We start from the raw sequence: 21,973 nt of genomic DNA, 5'->3' as shown, positions 1-21,973 counted from the left end.
GGGACTTATATTTCTGCAATTGTGCGATACAAAGGTTTCTGAAAATGACAAGATAAGAGGAAGAAGGGAATAAGCATTGAACAAGCACGGGCTGGGGAGCCCACAATAAAGTGGCAGCTCAAGAAGTTTTTGTGAAGTTTTTTCCAGAGCACAGTAAAACGCTATGACATTCTGTGGCATCTGATAGAATCTTAAAAAATTTTCCTTCTGTGCCAGAAAACTTTTCTCTCAAAACTGTTGAAGAGTTCAATTTTCTGAAAATTTCATGCTTGCTCTGTCATGAAGCTCAACTAGCTCAGGATTCACCAACAGTTATTTTAAAAATTCTGACTCCAAGTAACACGCGAGAGTCTACAAACGTGAAAAATCAAATGCTCTCAGAAGCAGGATAAGGGACTGGAGGTAAGGAAAAAAATATCAGTAACAAAGTCCTGTGGACAAAACTTACTAGACCATGTCTCCTAAGACTGTGAGATCTAATCAAGAACACTGGTGTTGAAAAAAATGCTTTGCGTTCTTTAACATTTTTCATCAGACAATCCTGAAGCAATTTACCAAAGTGGATGCAATTCCCATTACACAGATGGGGAAACTGAGGCAAACTGACAATACAGTTTTCCCAGTACTACATCACTCATCAGCAGACTATTGCATGCACCCACATACCCTAACTTCAGTCCCTCACTCTAGCCCAGGGCAGCACTTCTTCCCTTGTAAAAACATTATATCTGCTAAATATGACACAACAAATATAAATGTGAATGACATCACAGATGGTCATGCGGGTGCACCAATGCATTTACACATCATACTTGTCACCTCTGCCCCATCAGGGGGAAAGAAAGCACTTCATACACACAGTCTTGACAAAACCCAAAATCCTTTCCCAAGCACTGGAGCGATGGAGGGAGGAAGCAGCAAGACTATCCTTCAGCTAGAGAAAAAAGACCCAGCGATAGAACATACAGAGCGTTAGCATTAGAGTACAGTAAAACACCACAAAGCCCCAGAGCTGAATGGAAAGGGAGACAAGACTGGATTCTTCTGAATCTGTCCCCAGGGAAAGAAGAGTCTCAACTGTTCTTTTAACGCTGAGGTTTAGCTGGAGAATGTCAGAAGGGGAACAAAGATTGTCCTGTCCAGAGTGTGTGAGCAGGAAGGGAAAACAGACAGAAAAAAAAGGTCAGTCAGTTAGCCATAGCAACATCCACGAAGCAGTCAGTCATCAGACATCTCAGATATAACCTACGTTCAAGAAGCATATCACAGCTGGTTAATTATCACAAAGGAATTTGCAAGACTTCTGTTGCAAAGAACTCACTTAATGCAAATATTTAGTGTTCAGTGAGGTGCCTGTCACCTGTACAGCTTAAACATGTAACAATCTTTGTTGTTAAAAACATAGCAGTTTACACATGCTGTAGAGAAAACCATTTTTCTCCAGAGGCTACGGGTTTCTGAGATGCTGTTGGCACTGAGTACTCACCAGAGCTAAGTCTCCACATGTATCTTAGTTAACAAAAACAGTAGGACAAGGGATTATTTACATTTAACTCATGCTTGAATACAGTATCCTGCAGAAATATCTATTACTAATTAGAGTTTCAGTGTTCTGTAACTATTCCCACCGTGTATATTTTCCCTCCCTTTCAGACAGGTAACTGCTGTAAATCAGTGAAATCTAGATGCACACATCAATCTGTTCAACTGTCGGCTTCTTTTGATGCATGGGCTTCAACTAGTACAGTCCTACAGAAAGAGCTGCTCCACTGTGGGGCCTGTAATTACCGTTTTCTAAAAGCAGCCCTCCTCTTTAGAAGGTAAGTATTTCTACATAGATCCATACTTTCAGAAAGCCTTTTATTTTTGTAACTAAAGGAAATATCTGCAGGCATCTTTTCAACACAAACATGCTAGGCTGCCACGCCATTCCTGCACACAGATCTCTCGCCTTCACACCTCAGTAGATACGTAATGTAGACGTGAGCGAGAAACTTTAGAGTTCAGGCAAGACTATTTCAGTAAGTTCCCCCAGAGACATTCGCCTTGAACTTTTTCACATTACAGCAAGAAACAGGAGAAAAACAGGAGTGTCCTAGGCAGTAGGTGTTGCAGACGTAGCAGACTGGGTCTGCAGGGAACATTTTGCTTGAGATGCTTTGTTTATTTGTTTGTTTTTAAATGTGGGTCATTTCAGTGATAGGGTCTACTGCAATCCCATAAAAATTACATCTCCACATCTGAGCGAGCTATAAATAGGGAAGTTGGGGTGGAATTGAACAATTTTTTTCTCCAGACAAATGTATATTGTGCAGGTCTGCTGGAAATAAAAGTCTGTAGTTTCTTAAGGGATGAAAAGCACTAATGATCATTTACAACTCCTTGCCATCTTCCAGTGAGATTCACCAGAGTCATGTGAAATTGTCAGGCAGCTCAATAAATACGCTATCCTAAAATCCCAATGGCTCAAATGCCTGCAAATAAAGCTACCTGAAAACACCTGAAAATACTGCGTGACTGACTCGAGAACACTGCTTTTAGAAATAGCTGGGAAATGAGTCACTGGGTCTACTTTTCCCTTTCACAATTCAAGAGAAAGAAAACAGGACCTACAACAGAAACACTAATAATCAGAGTATAAGAAACCAAATCAATTAATGCACTACAGGAAAAATTAAGAAAAACATGATGTATCAAAGTCATTTGTACTGAGACAGCTGCTGAATAAGACGAAGTGGAAAGGAAAGGACAGGACAGCATAAAACAGGATAACGGGACTCAGACGGACTATTTTGTATGATCCCACCTCCTAGCTCTTTTAAGTTTCAGAAGGGGACAGGGAATACCAGAAGATAGGCTTCTACTACTGGTACATAACAAAAAGAACTAGGATCTATGCAAAGATAGCTACCATCAGAGAAAGGCCAATAAATACTGTGACTTGTTGGTAACACAGTAAAGACGTTGACATAAGAGAATTATTCTGAAGGAACATGAAAAGCTTTGGGATAAAAATAACACATGCAAAACATCATCCAAATTTTATCCCACTTTTAAGCTGCCAAATACTTCATCTTAAGAAAATGTAATTGTTTTTGTAGAAATACCTTGCAATTCTAAAGGCAGACTTGAACTGCCTCAGCTAATATGTATCTGAGGCACAGCAGCAAGTGAATCGGACCTCTGATAAACTGTATCTGGTTTTATTTTGCTCTGGAAGACAAAGCAAGTTAAATCTGATCTATTCTGCAAGACATAGGTCACACCTGAACCTTCTAAACTTCTAATAATTTTGTTTTCATCCAATCTTTCAAAGAAGGTTTTATTTTCTAACGCATCAAAACTTCAGGATCACAGAAACACATACCTGAGGCACTCCAATCCTTCTGCAAGCTTCCAAGAAATTCTCCACGTTTCGTCTGCATTTTGCCATTGTAAGTTTAGGCTGAAAAGAAGTAAAGGAGGCAGGCATACAGTGTTCTTAATTGGCAGGATTTTAAAAGATCTTTATTTTTCGTTTAAATAAACCTCTTAATAAGTTTCTTTGCCAAAAACATACTGCACTGACACAAACTTGCCTAATTCAAAGCAGGCTCTGTTGTAGTTTGCTTTTCTTTAGAAAAGCAAGCCCAAATTTCAAAGCTATTTTATAAAAAGCTAATTTATGAATGGTAGATGTTGTAAAAAAAAAATTCTAAGCTGTGCAATATTTATATACAAGGTGTTATATAAAACTGGCTAATACTTTTAGTGACTACAGCATGATAATTTAAAAAATATATTTTGAATGAAACACGCATGCATGGCTTCCATGCGGTGATTTCAGAGCAACTTCATGATATGAAGCAATCTGGAGTCTGTTCTGGATTACTACATTACAAAAATATATAAATATCAAACCATGTTTCAGTTAACAAAGAGATTAAAAAAAAAAGGCGGTTAGATGAAACCAGAAAATAATGGAAGAAAGCTGGAATCGAAGCTTGATGTTTGTAAGCCTCTGTAGACATGTTTGATGTAGCTGCTTGAATTGCTCTCACTGGCACTTTTTCCAGCAAGCTTTTTTCTAGTTAGCTTTCACACCTCTACACAGACATACCACGGCACAGGCTCTGTCTCGTTTCCAATCTTGGAGCTTGTTCTTTTCCAGTTAAAGAGACACAAGCTTCCTGCTCCTTTGAACAAGCTACGTGCAGCCCGCGCAGCAGCAGGCAGCAGCCCCCGTGGGTTCAACACTTTTCTACAAGTGGTGGGGTGTCTGCTCTGTCCCCTCGATGTGCCGCGTTTCCCCACCAAGAAAGCAGGTTAAAGCCTGGCGCTGACTTGTTTCTCCCGAAGGACGAAGGGAATACAAAGATCACATTGTGACTGAGGAACGACATGATGCCTCTTCTGCTCCTGGAGCCGTGCAGCTAAAGGCTGCCTCTTCCTTGGGATTTATATGACAAAGCCATGATTTAATTCCCAAGACAGAATATTCAACACCACATAAAACCAGGCCATTGAAAAGACACTCTCAATGACGCAAGTCGTCTGAATAGCGGCTGTATGCCTTTTCTCCTAATGATTCCACAATCTGCCTAAAATGTTGGCATGTCCAGTCCAATCGTTCTCAAAATAACGAAGTCCAAGGGAGAGGAACCACAATGATATAGCAGGCAGCCCTGCAAGTGTCCGTTCGAATTCCAACCGACACCAGGACCGACTCCAAAATAAGGAAAAGCAAACACAACATGCATGTTTCAGCTTCTTCCCCCAGAACAGTCTTCAGCTTTTTTTCCTTATTCATACAGTTCGAAGATAATATGAAGGTGCATAACAAGCAATCTGCCTCTCCATACTACTTTTGAGTAGCTGACCCTAAATATTTTCACTGAACTTTCTGACTACTGCAAATAAATAAATAAATGTGGGTTTTTTTTGTTGACAGATTAGGTAAATTATCTGTCATTATTTCACAGTTCTTGACCTTTCTCTAACTCTGTGCTTTCTCTACATGATACATAGTAATGCACCCAGAAATGTATTATCTTCACTGTTTTCCAGAAACACTGCAGTTAAGTAGGGCAAAAGAAACAATTTCAGAAATTTTAAAACTTCTCTGCACGCTTCCTTCCATGCTCTGAAAAGTCCACAGATAAAACAACGTTTTTTCCTGTTATCACAAAAGTACAGGTGGATTTGGTTTGTTCCAGGAGATGCTGTTCTCCAAGTAGCTTGAGCAAGCAGAGGAATTTGTTGTGCTGTAAAGTGGACACAGGAATCAACGTGGCTTCTTTGCCTGTTTTCACTGTCTTGTGCAGTGGGATCCTAAACGTAGAGAATGTTCTGTCTCCCTACTATCTGTTTTCCTGAACTTCTCCCAACCTTTTGAAATATCCTATTTCAGTTTTCATGCTGAACTGTCTCTTATTTCACTAGTTTTCAAGTTAACATCGGGAGGGCTTGAAAAAGTTAACATTTTCTTACAATCTGTGTTATAAGTAACTTCATTTAAACAAAACAAACCTAAATTTAATTTATTTTAATGATGCTATAGACCTTTTTTTAGATGGGAGAGATGGTTATTTTTTGTCATGTACATTCGCAGAGGAGCATGCTGAATTCAGCATTTGTCTGGATTACAGAACTTTGTTGGATGTTATTTTGGACACCCATAGAATACTATCATTATTACATACTTACAACAGCAGGGGAGGGGACGTGAATGCTGGGAACAGATCGGGGACGCACGTGATTAGCTAAATGGCACAGAACAACACCATCAGTGAGAGCTGCTCCAAGATCGCTCGGCAACGACACTTTCAACCGTGATTCTATATTCTGCAGAAAAGTGAACACAGACATACAAAAAGTAAGAGCTGGTTTCTTCCAACTGTTTCATTCTGCAGAACACTTTATGGCAGAAGTGCTCCCATTACAACTCTCTGCCCGTCCTCATGACACTTCCGAACAGCTGAGTAACGCCAAGGAAGACTCTGTGCACTACTGTGGCCCAGAGCTGACCACAGTCTGAGAGCAGTTAAGTTCAATGAGGAACAGTTTTCATTGTACAGCTCAGGGAACTAATACAACCATTACTAAAAAATAATGGAAATCGGTGTCTAAGAACAGTATTCCTAATCCTACACATTCTCAGAGCATGGTTCTGCCAAGGGAAGTGAAAATAATTGTCTTTGTGGGTTGGAGGACAACATAGTTACCAAAAGTCATAATAACATTTTTCCCTGTAAAGAAAAGCCTAAACTACATAGCATAAATAGTTTTAAAGAAACGAGGTAGTTAGCATGTGTGTAAGGGAATGAATAAAATTTCAGTTCAGGCTTTTAACCTTATTTCAAATGCTGTGTGAATTTCACTGATTCGTTATACTGGATCTAAATATTTTTAAGTATTAAAAAAATAAACATTTAAGTCTACCTGGGAAGCAGAACAAGAAACAGACTACATACAAAGCATTCTGTGATAACAGAAGAGAGGCTCTGCAAACAGCACCAAGTTTTGTTTTGCTTTGTTTAAGATAACTTTCTCCTTCTAGAGAAAGGAAATTGTCCTTCCTTTAAAGTTCATGAAGAGAAGAAACTCTACCTGGGCTGCTTGTGGCTTTTAAAATCTGCTTTAACAAGTAGGAATTCTTATTTCTTGAGAAAGGCCAAACAATTAATTAGAGAACCTCTAGGAAACCCTTCATGCTCTCCAGAAACAAGTCCGGGGCAAAGCAGAGCAGTACTTTAATGCCATGTGGCATTTTCAATATTCATGTATATTCTCATTGTACCTGAGTGTGGCGGCCCTGAACAGACAAAAAGCACAAACGTAAGGAGTACTTGTGCCTCAGATGTTCTGCACCTAACTAAGGACAAGGCAAGAATCAATTAGATGGATCCAGAGCACACAAGGAAACCATGCTGTCACCATGACTGGCAGTAGTGTCTGGATACCATCTGCTTTTCTGTGGGATTTGCAACAAAGAGGAGTTTAAAAAAACCCACAAAAACATTAAAAAGACAACCGTACGGCAACTTTCCAGGAAGTTCCTTGCAAGTGCAAAGGCTGATAAGGAAGAAAGAAAGCACACATTGATTTTAAAAGCAGCCATCATTTGACACTCAGAAGCAGGAGGCAGCACAGTGTATTTTATAGAATTCAAAGCCGACTTTATCCATTACAAAAACCAAAACGAACATCACTGCAACCACCTGAAAGAAACACCCAGACTGTACAATACCATTTAATTTTGGTCAACTGTTCACCATATTGGTTCAGTGAAATCGGTCTAAAACAAAAGGACAGATTTAGCAGGATGCAGGATGTCCCTGTACTGGCTCCCAGCAGCACTGACCTTACGGAGCTGCTCTATTAGCTCCAGCTCCTCCTCTCGCTGTTTGGAGTTTTGTCTTACTCTAGGGTCCGCAGAATCATTAGCAGGAGACAAGGCACGGGTAGAAGATGAAGTAACAACTAAAAAAGTAGCACGAAGGAAAGAAAAATCAGTATGTATTGCTTGGCTGATTGTCCTTCACTGCTGTACCACACACTCTCACACAAGCTTCCAGAATGGGTGCAGCACATTCCTCTTCACAAATCTGTTTCTTTCTTTCATTTGATTATTACTCAAGCTAATGATCTACTAATCTAAACGAGGTGCTCTGTAACACATTTTCCTTTCTGTTTAGATTCTGTTCATTCTTCGGCTAATAATCACTCACAAAAGGAGGATAAAGCTTTGCTGGATGAAGTATGTTGTCAGTTCGGTCTTTCTACAGAAATTGCGATTTTGTTACGTGCTACCGCGCAATGCAAAATTTATCAAGCTACCTTCATCAGTGGTTGAAGGCTTTTGTGGCATTTCCTTGCTATCTTTTTAGGTGTAAGCACAGACCAGGAAGAAGAAAATCCCACGTTTCCATAAACATGACAGAAGAATATTTGATAGCTCTAAATAAAAAAGTGCTTATTCACAAAGTATTTAATGCCATGTGTCTACAAATGGAACTCAAAAAGTAGTTTGATGATAATGACCTGAAGTAAGAGAACAGTGCAAAACCCAGGTAATGCAGATGCTAACGTAACGTAGCAAAACCAGCTAATTTCTAAGCTGTATAACCTACCTCTGTTTGCTTCATCCCTGACAGCTGTTCGGAAAAGGAAACTCTCAGGTCGCTGGGATGGGTTTCTATAGGAAGGTGGGGCTGCATGGCCAGGATATGGAGGGGAAAGGTGGACTAAACAAATGCGGAAAGGCACAGGAAAGGAAAGGAGGAAGAAGGAAATGGTTAGAGTTTAAATAGGAAATGGGTTCAGCAATGTGGTAATCAAAAAGAACAAACCAAAATTTTTAACATAATAATGACAAAATAAATTACAGTCATGCATGATAAAAGCGCAGAGCAGGAAAAGGCACTTCCAAGGACGCCTGCATGCAAAGCACATTCCACATAGCAATTCTAACAACTGTTCTGACTGTTGCTGTAGCATGTCTGCCAAAGCTTGTACGAAGGCCTAAACCAGCCAAACCCTCTGCTCTGCCTGAGGACACACTTCGTCCCTGTTGTCTCTTCCCTCATGTGTTTCTAAAGGGACCCAAATAACTGGGTAAATTCCCAAACACAGCAGTGCCACACACAGAGATGGAAACACATGCTCCCTTCTCTTCATAGTACCAATAAGCAAGCAGGCATTTTGATCTTATTTTTCAGAAATTTTTCTTCCTTTCCCTGTTACCTGTCTGAGTGGTAGGTGAGCCGGGGGAGATGGTAGATCTCTCATCACTCTGTGGACAAAAAAGCAGAAGAGTATAAATGGTCCTAATCTGGAAAAGTTGTGACTACATTTTTATTTCCTGTGTTTTTAAAAAAGGCTCCATCCATCAGAATGTGTTTCAGAAAAAAAAACAGAAATATGAAAAAACACAGTATGTTGTTCTCCAAGTCTCATCTCTGCAGAAAATAACAAAGTTTTTTCTTTTGCAGAAATGACACAATTGCTTTTTTTCTGAGGAAAAAGAATGATGAAACAGCACTGATTGTGCAATGACAGATCTTTGTTTACTCTTCCTTTCAACCGAAACTTTCAAAGCTTCTTTGCAAAAGGGACACAGAAAAACAGAGAATGAAATAACATGCAGAACTTGCATTACAGCAGCACCAGTAGGGATACACCTCTTCGACACCTGTGCTAATGTGAAACTGCTGTTTACTGGACATCACTCTCCCCAGCGAAACACACTGTGGTTTTATCATTTCTTGTGATGAACACATTCAGCACAGCAGTTTCCACAGAAAAGGAAGAAATATAGGATATCTGTATCCAGAAGTAAGCTGGTAAAGAATGCAACAAGAGTACTTTTGATGAACTCAACGTGGTCAAAAGTAAATAATCTTGTACAGAAAAAGCAACATCAAAGACAACCAAGAACCCCTCAGAGCAGAGACTGGTTACCATGTCTTTACAGCTTAGACCTCCTGGAGTCACAGCCTAAAGCTAAGATGAGGTAATAGCTACTACATTTTAATCAGGTAAATCGGATTCGTACCCTACCTGAACTTTTGATTAGAAGCAGACAGACTAACACCTGTTAAAACAGGTGTGTGGATCCAAGAGTTTTTGTTGGCTTTACTGGTGAATGATAATAGCAAGAGATACCTTGACAGGACTGAAGGTAGAGGCATGAGGCAGGGTAGTAGCACAGCTTTCTTGATTCAACCCTGAGAGTGACTGAATGCAGAGAGAAAGAGAAGGCAGTAGCAGTGTTAGCAAATGGCTGACGGGTCACGCACAAAGGTGGAATGCAGTAGACAAGTTAAAAAGCAAGAGGTGATAATGATCACGTTCTCAGAAACACTCAACAGGCAACAGATACATAGTTGCTGAACTACAGTTAAAGCCTTCCTATCCTCCTCAGCTTTCTGGCTAAAAAGCTTGGGAGATGTGATGTTTCTTTTACACAAAGCACAATGACATCAAAAGCAGAACTAAGAACAGTAAGTGAGGAAAAAGCTTCTTTAGTAACACCTAATGTAATACCTATGCCATCAGATAACAGGAAATTTCACCTTGCAATAGTCTCATTCTGAGACTATTCAAAAATAAACAGCTTTCTTTTTAACGTTCCAAGTATGTTATGCATTTTTAGTAAGCTATTTTCCTATCAACTTTGTAAAAATCAGAGAAACCCACATCTAAGGGACTCAAGAATACGCACTTTGTGCCTGCTACAAACACCTGATGCTGATTCTTGTGAATTACACACAAAGCAAATAAGATTCCGTGGGGGGAATCTAGCTCTCGGGGAAGATGTCAGTGTGAAGATTTACAGTGCTGTCACAAATAAAGTGCAGCCAAATTTCAATTATGACCAATACCGAACCCAATCAGATAAACAACTTCTCATGTTTACAGAACAGGAGCTCCAGGACGCCCATCTGTCACTGCCAGGTGGATCTAGAAGGCCAAATTCTGTCTTATTGAAAGCACAATCAAAATGTTAACATTTGAGGACTGAATGGCTCAAGAATGAAATTATACTTCCTGAAACAGCATTCAAATAGAGAAGTGGCAGTTCAGCACAGGAAAGGAACAACAAATGACACCCAGAAACTCTATAGATGTGAATGACACACTTGGGAGTGTTAGTATTTAAAAGGATTTGAACTATTCTGCCACTTCAGAACAGTACAGCCAGGAAGGACTAGAAGGGGAAGTTATACTCAGGGCAAGCCTTAAACACAAACATCTTTAGACCCTAATGCAGACCTAACAGCTGATCCTCAAGACAGCCTCTTTTTCCACAGCAGCACAGAGCACAAATTGCATGGGTTGTTTTTTTTTGTTGTTGTGAGAGTTTTTTGTTTGTTGTTTGTTTTTTTTTTAAGGGTTTCAAAATATCACTTGACTTAAGCAAAACATTAGCTAGTATATCAGAACAGTCAAGTAAACCAGAAGTAGGTGGTCTGTAACCTTAACCTAATTGTTTATTCCTGTATGAAAAGAGCAAGACAACTTTGATGCAGACTAACAAGAAGTTGTCACAATCCATGTACCCAGCAGCGGGCAGAGGGAAGGGGAAACACTGCACACCACAGGGTGGGACAACCACAACAGCAACACACTGCATGCTCTTCACCTGTTTCCGAGTCCCTGGCCTTCTTTTAATGGTATTGGTGTTATTGTCAATCTCAAACACAAAGAGAGGCTCAAAGCCATTCTGTCAGGGACAGCAAGGAAAGAAAGAGAGGGAAGAAGTGAGGCAAAGAACAACTGCAAGAAAAAGGTAGCTGCAATACAAAAGGAACCGAGGTGCTGCAATTCAGACTTAAAACGCTCTGCTGCACACGCTGCACTTGTCTCTAGGTCTAGCGCTGAAGTGGGAGAAACCTCCCTGTGCCAGAAACAACTGTAGATACAGGGACTGCCAAAGCAGAGGCCAACCAGAACTCTGCACTAACCAAATAAGGGTATTTTAAGGGAATTTGATTATTAAACATTTAAATACACAAATGGATGCTGTCGGCCTGAGAGAAAACTCCAGGGTACAAGCTGGCATAATTCAAGTCCTCCTTACTTTACCCATACATTATTATTTGTAACATGCTGGCGCCTGAAAGCCTTAACTTACAACGTTTCAGAGGTCTCATGTGCGAACAGTAATGTGACGGCCTGAGGCCACGTTTGAGACCACAACAAGAAAACACAATGCAATGAAGGGTGCACAAGGCAGCAATGACACAAAGGTTATGAAAGGAAGAGGTCACACCAGCTGCCTGATGCTTATCAAGTGTTTCACGGGCTTCACAACAGAGAAATCGAGCAGCAGTTTGAGAGCATGTTTTGGGTTTTTTTTCCTTCCACAGTACTTACCTTGTAAGGGACAGTGTGAGAGAAAACAGGAAGATATTTGGGAAAAAATGAGATTCATAAGCAATCAAGGCTGAAATCATTAGCCAAGTCTGAAGCTTTGATACTACCTCAACAAGGGATCTCAGTTGTAATGAATGGGACTACCCTTGTGAGAACGGCAAGTAGGATATGACTAATAATATACAGCACATTTTCTCAGAGAGGCCAGTGATGACATTTCTTCAGCAAAATTTTAGTTAGTCTGGCTATTACAAGTCAACACAAAGAAATCCACCACAGTGTGCAATAAAGTACTACAGCCAAACTCCACTTCACTTCAATCACAGGTATGTTGAAGAAATGTACAACTAAACTGAACTATTAATATTCATAGAAAGTATGAACAGTCATTTTGTGAGTTCAGACTATCCTGACATTGTTTATGAATAGAAGGAAATGGTCAGAGTAACTTGTGCAATATGAATATATTTTAATTTTAGTTAGCCATAAAAGACAACAAGGAGAAGACCAAAAGAAACATGACTTAAGATTTAAAAAAGGAGATTCACAATTTAAATTTTGGTTTTACGAAAATTTTTGTTAAAGCAGTAACAATACCAGAAGAGGGAAGTAGCAAAACGAAGGAAAGCTCACTTGCTTCCTAACTACATATTAGACTTACTACTTTTTTAATCTTTTCCTTACATCTGAACTGAAAACATTGTTTGGAGCAAAAGAAAAGCAACTGCTCAGTTTAGAGAGCTCTGATGTAATGAGGGAAATGCTGAACAAAAGATCTTTTACTATACCTCTCTAATATTCTCCTCTTTTGCCACAAAGTGTTATTCCCACATCGTAAAGCTAGAACAATCTGGAAAATCCAGCAGAACCCTTTTTCTTTTAAGTTTTTTTTCTTTTAAACTAACCTGCCTGCCAGTTTCAATCTCCAAAAGTTTTGTAAGCTAAAGTTTACACTACTGCATGCAGTCTCTATGCAGAAAGACAAAAAGGCAGAGAGGAAATTAAGTAAATAGAAAAGGTGTACTGAAAACTGCCATTAGTGAATAGAATTTTCATATGAAATGCCTCTATACTTTGGTGGAAGAAAAAAAATCCTCAGAAATTAGATCTAACTAAATTTCAAAACTATAAGGACAGGGAAAACGTCAAATGAAATGCAAAAGAATATAAAAAGGTAAATGTAATTTCAACTCTTATCACTGACTTTTTTTTTTTTAAAGCAAACTAATGAACATTTCCTTGTTGTTGAACAAGTTTTTACCATACAAAATACACTTGTGGAAATAAAAATGCCACAAATTAATGAGCTAGCCTGGGCTTAATGTTCCAGTTATAATAATTGCCAGAAACAGCTGCCCTGGCATATGTCATCATTAGACACACTGTGTTTTTCCACTACAAAAGAGAGCTGCAGATTATACTTCAGCAGTTCAGAAAAACCAGTATTTCATATACTATTTTAGTTTAGTCCTGCTGAAAAGAGCAAGGAACCAAAAGAAAAACAAATAGAGAAATGATTGCTTTCAAATCTAGTTCGATCTTTCCCTACCAGCCTGTCTACTTTTTTGTGACGTGCAAGAACGTAACTCGGTTAAAGTCACAAAGGAAATAAACAGCAATAGAAGCCAGTTTCAAAATAATTTCTGGAAATTCCTAGTCATGTAATGTAAAATTCTATATATCAATTTACGACAAAGTCATGGGATCACACAATCAAATAGAAATGGAGTTCTTAAAGGTATCTTTAAAATACATTCCAAAGATGAATTCACTGACAACAGAATATCAACACTTAACCCAAACCACTGCTATTCTCCTGCTTCTTATTATCTAAATATGAAAGCACATTTTTATATGCTGATTGACTGTGATTTCTTTAAAAAGGCACATGCATGATCACAACTAAATCTCTAATATTATAAGCTTTCTTTTTCTCCCACACAGTGCTGTTCACGTGAAAGCAGGAAAACCAAAGAGTCTGAATAAAGAGACAGTAAATATCTTGATCAATTTTTTTTGGAGAGAGAGATTCTAACCAAGAGCAATGCCTAAAGAGAATTTAGGCAGATAATGGAAGCACACGAATTAAGAAAACAAATCCCAAGCATGCAGTCATGCAAGAGCAGGCAAATCAGGTGTATCTTTCTTTTATAGACATGGATAATGGCATTAATGATATTCTTTAATTATGCTACATCGCTAAGATGCCATAAAGGAAGAAATAGCATAAAACATGAAATAAGTACGTAAATGTTTCTGGTTTTGCAAAGTATTCAAAACGGATTACTTTTAAGACATCTTCATCAATAAACAATAAAAAGGTATGAGGAATATTTCACGATTTGTAGCATTCAAACGTAGAGCAGTTTTTCCCTGTGCTACGATATGGTTACTAAGACACCAAGTATTTCTAACCACCATGTGCAAGATGCAGACAAGTTAAAGAAGAAGGTTGTACTCAAAGCATTAAAATTGCTTACTTGATACTGAAGAGCACATCAATTAGGAAGCAAGCTAAATGGAGAAGAAATCAAACCAGAACAACTAGAGGTGAATTTTTAATTTTAGAAGCAGTTCTTTACTATCAGCAATTTTCTTCTGCTCTCAGTAAAAGATAAGCTTTACTCAATTTGTGGAAAAACATCATTATATTATTAACAAATAGCTGATGGTACAAGTATCATCATATTCATGCTCTCAAAGTTCACAGCTAAAGTACTTTTCAAAGAAGATGGTCATGTTTTATGCTATTTAGATTAGCTCTAAAATGGTTGGTCTAATCTGAGACAATCATAACATGTTGTTATTTCTATGCTCTAGAATCTGCCACATAAAAAGGCCATTACGTGCAGGATCTTACCACTAACAAGGCACTATCATCAGTATGCTGAGACCTTCTGGATGGAAAGGGACACTGGGAGGTGGGAGAGATGGAGTAATGTCAGAAACACACGGAATGTCAGAAACACACAGTATGTGAACACACAGACATTTTGGAACATGTAGTGCTTGTTTATAGCATTTTGAGGCTTTTTTTAAAAACCCATGAAGTGTATATAACTGTGTAGGAATATACAGCCATACGACCCATGAATTATAGTGTATTCGTATGACTTAAGGAATCAATTATTCTGCTTTCTGTGTTGTCTCAAGCAAATACAGGCAACTATGTATTCACAGTTCTTACTGTGGTAGAACAAAGGACCCTTTAAAAGAATAAATTAAGAACAGACGAACGTTAAGGAGGAAAAGGAGCAAAAACTATTTCAATTACCCCATGTTTCAGTAATTTTCTGACAAAAATGAGTTAGTTGGAAAATGCTGCTAAAGAACTATTTATATTCATTATATTATTAAAAGTTTTGATCTGATTAACACTGCCAAGAGAATTTTCTTCCCTTGGAGGAAAGTGGGGATGGCAAGCAGTGGAAGAGCGATTACTATGCAGAAATCTGATGCAGAGAGTGAACAGATATCATTGCCTCAGCTCTGCATGTTCTGGAAGACTGAGCCTTGTATGATTTTTGTTCCCTGCTGACTTACTGTTTCTGATTATAAAACTACACTAAAATAAAACTTTTAAAAAACCTATTTCTTTTTCTAATAGCCCTCAAAATTCTAAAGCTTAATCTTTCTGGGATAACTGGTGATCTAATGATAGGAAACTGGGAGAAAACCAATCAATGAAGGATGACTGCGACACCATAACTTGTCTGAATACTCCCGTTAGAAAGTTAACTGTACTGCTCACAAGGAGCAAAATGGAATATGAAACATTTTCTGTATTGAACACAGAAAACATACAAGAAACAATAAAACAGCACACTCAGACAGGCATCTACGTGAACAGCAGGAAATATTAGACTAATCCCAACTCAAGGCTTATTATTAAGTGTGAAAAAACTACGTGAAAAAACTTTGCTGTGACCCAGTCCTGAAGAGTTCTCCACAATCAGGAAAATATCTCTGGTGGAAAAAGTTAAGAATTCAGGTGCTGACATCCGCAGTAATAGTTTTATTGGACTCTTACCTCACTATCCAGGGGACTTTGCTTCTGAGGACTTACGGATGACTTTTGCTATAGAGTAAAAGGAAAAGTGAAAGACCAATTTAAAGTTATGTGACACAGGAACAAAAGCTCAAAACAAACCAGTATAATTTAGAAGTGCTTTAAAACACAAGAAGACTTAGTTTTTAAATAAAACATGCATTGAGGAAATTTCAAGTTTCTACTGATCTGAAACTTCACTGATATTAATAGTAAAAACCCAGCCTTTATTCCATACGAAAACATAAAAACAAAATTGGTTTTGCATATTAAAGATGCATAATAAACTCAAAGTATAACCCAAGGGAGGAATTTAATTGCTGAGAATAAAGTCCTCATGAATAACAAAAGCAACAGAAGAGAAAAAAAACACCACCAAGGCCCCAAAAGGCTCATCAATGAACAAAATGCATCCTAAATATCTAAAATCTGTATCTGAGACTGAGCTGAATCTTTAATAAAAGCAGCTTTTCTAAAGAGCGTTGCCAGGGGCCTGGGATTAGTTGGTGCAAATGGGAAAGCCTAGCTTCAGGCAGCTAAAAACCTTTTTCTAAACTAACTTTATACTTTACATAAATGCGACAAAACATTCTTCTCTCCGCAGACCACCCAAAATATTAACTGTAACATTTCTTAAATTTGTGATGGCAAGATTTGGGTAGGTCACGAGAGCAGTAAACAGTAAAACAAGTTCAAGTCAACGAGCATGTAAGCAAGTTTGCATGTCAAGCAGGCTGCTTCCCATCGACTGCGGTGGGAGAGAGAGTGACCAGGCAGTGTCCACCGACGTACCATAAAACTGCACCTGTGCTTCACCTAGAGGTAACTTACTCTTGCATCATAAGACACCACAATAGATAAGGCGACATTATCTTCTTGTGCGTATGACTGCTTTTTTCTCTGCCAAATTTGTCTTCAAAATTAAATTACCTCTATGCTTCCTCAAAGAGACCTCATCTTTCTTATACCAATCCTGTCACATACACGCAAATGAAAAATTGAGAGAATGAGGCAGACAATGTAAAAACGGAATTCTTTGAAACAATCATATTTTGGGTAAATCTATTCTGTCTGCCTCGCGAGTTCTAGTTTTGTCTATGTCAAGCTACAGCATCAACACTGAAAGGAATTAAATACGATTTCTGCATTTTCTTTATGAAGTGCCATGCATGCCCAGGAGTGCAAGGTACAAGTATTAATGATCTTGGCAATTAATTTTCATTAAAGGTTTCAGAAAAGATAAAATATCAAGCAGGAACTAAAAGGAGGTACCTTAAAAAAGTCAAGGACAGCTTCTCTCTGGATCTGTTTTGTTCTCATCCTCTCCTCCTCATACTGCAGTGCTGCTAGCTGGGCCTCCTGTCGAGTACGCTCTATGCGCCTGCGGTGCAGGTCGGGATCCGTATTAGGCACCTGGAAAACAGTGCACCAGGCTGTAAAGACTGAGCTACACAGGGTATAGTAGTTGGGTTATGAAGAAACAGTCCATGTCTTATGGCTAATGTAGGTTTAGTTTTGCATCAAACTCATCCAAAAGAATAAAATAGTAGAGTTCAATGTGTTACCTGACTGTGGTGACTTGATAGAGAGAGAAAGTAAGGTGAATCAGCTGGTGGTCTGCAAATGGAAAAACAGAGTAAAGATACTCTTTATCTTAAACAGGAGCAAATTTTCATACATGAGTTGTCAACGACACACAACTATGTCATCAAATCAGACAAGTAACTGCTTAGCAAGCAAAGCTGTTAAACCAACTGCTGCAGTAACGATTTAACTCATTGTGCATGACAGATTTTGTGCAGTCATTTCTATTTTTTCTCCTGAATTGTGATAAAATTTTTCTACAGCTCAAGATGTACCAATGGGGTTGTATGTTTGGCCTATCACATTGAGGTACCCAGTACTTTACACTCATTCTCTAAGAGCTAGTTAAGTAACCAGTCCAGGAACTTTTCAGGTGATCCTCATTTAGAGGAGCAACTGGCTACTACGCTTATTTAAAGGGGAAGGGGAGGGGGAATAAATCAGGAGAAACTATATGTTTCTTTCCCTACCTCTCTGTCCTGTCCACATAACTCCTCAGTACTTGGTGATGCTCTCTGTCCTGCATCAAATTTAGAGTTTCAGGTCTTCGTAATTCATCAGTATCCCTGTGGGTAAACACCAGGTGGAAGTGGAATTGGCCACTGATGCATATAAACTACTGACAGATGAATTCTTCTCCAGATTACAGCTGTTTTTTTTTAAAGTAATTGCCTAGACAAGTACCTTCAGATAACCACAAAGGTGAAATTTCGGATGACTAAAGAAATCATGTTGTGATATCAAGTCAGCCCACGACTACTGCAGCTCATAATCAAACAAATGTAACTTGCTTAACAATGATTTCAACATACACAAAGACGGAATTCTTGTCTTAAGACTACGTTGTGATTATTGTGGCCCTTATTCCTTCTGCTCTGGAAAGAATTATTTTTAAACATTAGCATTCTCTAGTATTTTCAGAACAAATCTGCTCACGTCACCGATCAAATGATGATTTTCTAGCAGTAAGTGATACAAGCCATCGAGGTAAACAATAACTGATCTGTCTCTTAGCCATCATATCAACAATAAAAGAGAAACTTTCTAGTCAGTTCTTCGCTAGTAGGCAGCTGCTAGCACTGAGACGACTCCCAAGGTTCACAGTCTACAGCATGTTCCCTGCCACATTGCTTCCTAGAAAGAAAGTTGATGGAAACTGAGTAGACAGCCTAGACTCCGCAATCTTTGCTCCTGGGGCAACTATGGAATAGAGACGCAGTTATCAACGCACTTCCAAAAAATGTCAGTCCTGCAGTCTGTGTGTACACGTATTACCTATTCCACACGGAAACGCTTAAGAGATGCGGAAGACCCGTATGCTGCAGGTGCCCTCTGTTACTTAAATTAGCACCAATGCACGTGACAAATCCATTACATGTTTTGAACGGACAGGACCAGGTTCAGCCGAGTGCCAAGAAGCGTATTCCGACCAGAGCGTACACAGCTTTGTTGCATCAGGAATGCACCACAGTCTGTCCAGAGGCACGGACTGTATTTACTGATTTGAATCAACTAATGTAAGTACTCTTGAGATCAAGCCTGCATTACATCCAACTCTAAGAGCTTTAATGGCTCCAGCATGCTGAAATAAAAAAACAGAGGCTGCTTGCCAAGGCATTTGCACAGAATTGTTGTGGAGGCAGTTTACAGCTTGTGGTTGCCACAAATAAAATATTTGACTAATACATGCTTAAAATACAAAAAATTACTCATTGTCATATGGTTGTTTTTCCACAATTTTGAAGGCAACAACAATATGACCTGTTTTTAGTGCCTCATTAAGAATTTCAGTCTGCTGCAGCATAATATGAATAAACTACAATTCATTTAAATTGTTGACTAACTACTTCCACACGAAGATCTCCTGCCATCCTTAAGTTAAATTTTGAAAACACTGGATATCCTAGTGAACAACAATTTCCTTTATCATTAAAAACTGTCTGTGTAAAGAGCAGCTCTCTCCTGACTAACTAGCCTTCTCTTGTCTTGTTTCCTTCAGATATGTCATGGAATCTAGTGTTTGTGAAGCCTAACTATTTCCATGTGGACCACAAAAGTTCAGATAGAAAAATAAATAAATAAACAAACCCCCCAGTCTTTCAAACCAAGTGCACTCACTTTCTTTGGGGATAACACATCAGACTGCTGCACTATTTTATGCCTTACCTGCAGACACTACAGGGTAAGGAATGCTGATATATGCTGAAGGAGTTACCCTCCTTTACACCAGTACAGCTACTGTATCTGCACATGGACTGCACATTTCAAAACTCCTATTATAATCTTGCCATAACTCTGGAAAAATTTACACACTATTCTTGATTTCATTTTCTCTTTCAATACCATTTAGAACGCCACAATAGTAGAAAATTAATTTCTACTGGCAGCATTAAGTAATGACATACTTAAGGCTAGCAGTTGTCTTCTTTTTTTTATTAACATTCCTAGTACAAAAGCACTGGTTTTCTGCTGAGTCCTTGCACATTCACTTGCACTCAACAGAATACTGAAGTGCTCCAATGCCATGTTAAAGGCTCTATCAATTTCAACTTCAGTTCAATTCCATTTGCTTATCTTCTGTTCTTTTAACTAGACACTCAAAAGTCTCTTCTCAAGCCTAACCACTTCATTTATATCCTCTCCAACTCTGACCTATATTTTACGGATAAGCATTCCCTCCAATAAGCCAAGGAATCATTAAAAAGTACGGACATAATTCAAAAAAGTCTACTTCATTAAACTAAGCAACCTGTTTTCAGCATTGACTCCCACTCTGTCCCTTCTTCCCCGATGTAAGCTCACGAATATGGCACAGAAAAGCACGTTTTACGGTTTACTACGGGTACCAAGAGCCGACCAAGAACGTGACCTTGTCGCATACCACACTCCACAGTAACTCTCTTTATGCTTCCCCTAAACCTGCAGTATGTTTATCCCTTCTGTCCTTTATGCAATATAGCTTAAGCCAACTATTTAATCAAAGCACAAATTAAATCATGAAAAGCAGATATTAAATCAGTTTAAAAGCATACACTTTAATTTAGCGGATTTGTTTAACCAGCCAATCTAAAGCTGAGCATTGGCCCAGAACAGCTGAGCCTTTTGGTCACTGCCATTGTTAGAATCCAAACTCCTCATCTGGAGCAGAAATTTATGTAAGTGCCATGCACATCTCTAGGGAATCGACACAAAACAATGCCATTTTAAACACACATCAGTAAATATGCACTCTGCATTCATCAGGAAACTTTGTATAAAATTACTGTTACCACACTCTCACCTATTTTGATGTAAAGATCGTCTTGGATCTTCTGTTCTCTGAAATTCTCTGATGGATACAGGCTTTACTGGTGAGCCCTATGCAAAACAACACAGAAGACTAAGCTGGCAGCTTACTCAGAAAACTGTAACATTTGTAACTAAATACCTGCCAAAGAACCACAAAACACAACTCAGGAATGTTCATTTCGGGCTAGGCAAATTCACTTTTATTTTTTCCTGCAATTTAAAGAAAGTTTAGTTTTAAGATTAAATATGCCTACTGATAAATTGAAGAATTAAAAAACCTTCACTATTAAGATTCATGCAGAGATGTAGATGTGGACAGAAAATACTTAATATGTCACTTAGAAAAAAATGTAGAGTTAAGCTCGGAAGAATGCATGTCAAAGTGTGCAGCAATGCAGCCTGGGCTCTCAGAAGTAGAGGACACAATGGCTGATGCTCTCTTACAATGCCCTAACGACAGGTCACAGGACTAAAAGCAAAACACAGGATGAATGAGAACATCTTAGGCTTAATTTGAGCTATGAAATCATTTAACCCATTGGGAACAGAGACACATTGCCCTTGGTGCTATTTTAAAACTTCTACTGATATCCATTCATGTAGGAAAATGGAAAATTTTTCAAGATTTACTTGACAATTTTCACTCATGCCTGTACGTATGTTGCCATATTGCATATAGTCAGCCTTCCTGAGTAGCAGAGTATTTTGAATTGCCTTTTTAGAGAAACTACTGCTTCAGTTAAAAGCAAACAGTTTAATTTTTATGAATAGCCAGATCCCGACGAATAGCTTTTTTTGATATTGGTCAATGTCTTTTCACTATCTACAGCAAAGAGTCCTTGGGTTGTATGGCCAAGAGCTGCCTTTTCTGAGTTTTGCTCTCGTGTCTATGCTTCAGGTGGCGTCAGCTTTTGTGATTTGATATTGAATTTATGAGATTTGCAAAATTAACACATACCTGTGTCACTGATTTTAAACACAGTAAACAGTAATATAAAGTGGACAAAATAGAGACCAGGCTCCTATCTGAATGCTAAAGATCCACATAATTTTTTTTTTCTTTCCTCAAAGAGCAAGTATCTTTCTGCTTCAAAACACACAAAACTTTGAAAGGACACATTTGAATCGCAGCACAATAGGTACCGTTTAAGTGTATTGGCCACAAAGATTTTCCAAGACAAGTTATTCATGTAG

General features: G+C 38.6%; 1 protein-coding gene across 3 annotated transcripts in view; it reads right to left on the bottom strand.

The window, feature by feature from the left end:
- Nucleotides 1–256: 256 nt before the first annotated feature.
- Nucleotides 257–21,973, bottom strand: part of LRCH3 (leucine rich repeats and calponin homology domain containing 3) — a 62,498-nt gene continuing 40,781 nt past the window's right edge. The window contains exons 10-23 of one of the 3 annotated variants that reach the window (XM_086618037.1): nt 20,772–20,848; nt 17,962–18,057; nt 17,473–17,524; nt 17,180–17,320; nt 15,890–15,937; nt 14,720–14,773; nt 11,126–11,206; nt 9,646–9,717; nt 8,725–8,773; nt 8,112–8,225; nt 7,343–7,461; nt 5,686–5,823; nt 3,368–3,445; nt 257–1,135 (exon numbers count right to left, since the gene is read on the bottom strand). In XM_086618037.1, coding sequence (XP_086474163.1) covers nt 935–1,135; nt 3,368–3,445; nt 5,686–5,823; nt 7,343–7,461; nt 8,112–8,225; nt 8,725–8,773; nt 9,646–9,717; nt 11,126–11,206; nt 14,720–14,773; nt 15,890–15,937; nt 17,180–17,320; nt 17,473–17,524; nt 17,962–18,057; nt 20,772–20,848 — 1,320 coding nt within the window. In that variant the 3' untranslated portion in view covers nt 257–934. The remainder of the gene's footprint in view (nt 1,136–3,367; nt 3,446–5,685; nt 5,824–7,342; nt 7,462–8,111; nt 8,226–8,724; nt 8,774–9,645; nt 9,718–11,125; nt 11,207–14,719; nt 14,774–15,889; nt 15,938–17,179; nt 17,321–17,472; nt 17,525–17,961; nt 18,058–20,771; nt 20,849–21,973) is intronic. The other 2 variants (XM_086618036.1, XM_086618034.1) reach the window with 2 other exon arrangements.

This window comes from Tauraco erythrolophus, chromosome 11 (assembly GCF_009769465.1).
Source record: "Tauraco erythrolophus isolate bTauEry1 chromosome 11, bTauEry1.pri, whole genome shotgun sequence".
Taxonomy (NCBI): domain Eukaryota; kingdom Metazoa; phylum Chordata; class Aves; order Musophagiformes; family Musophagidae; genus Tauraco; species Tauraco erythrolophus.
The sequence above is the reverse complement of the archived record's forward strand: the minus strand, read 5'-3'. Positions and strand labels throughout refer to the sequence as shown.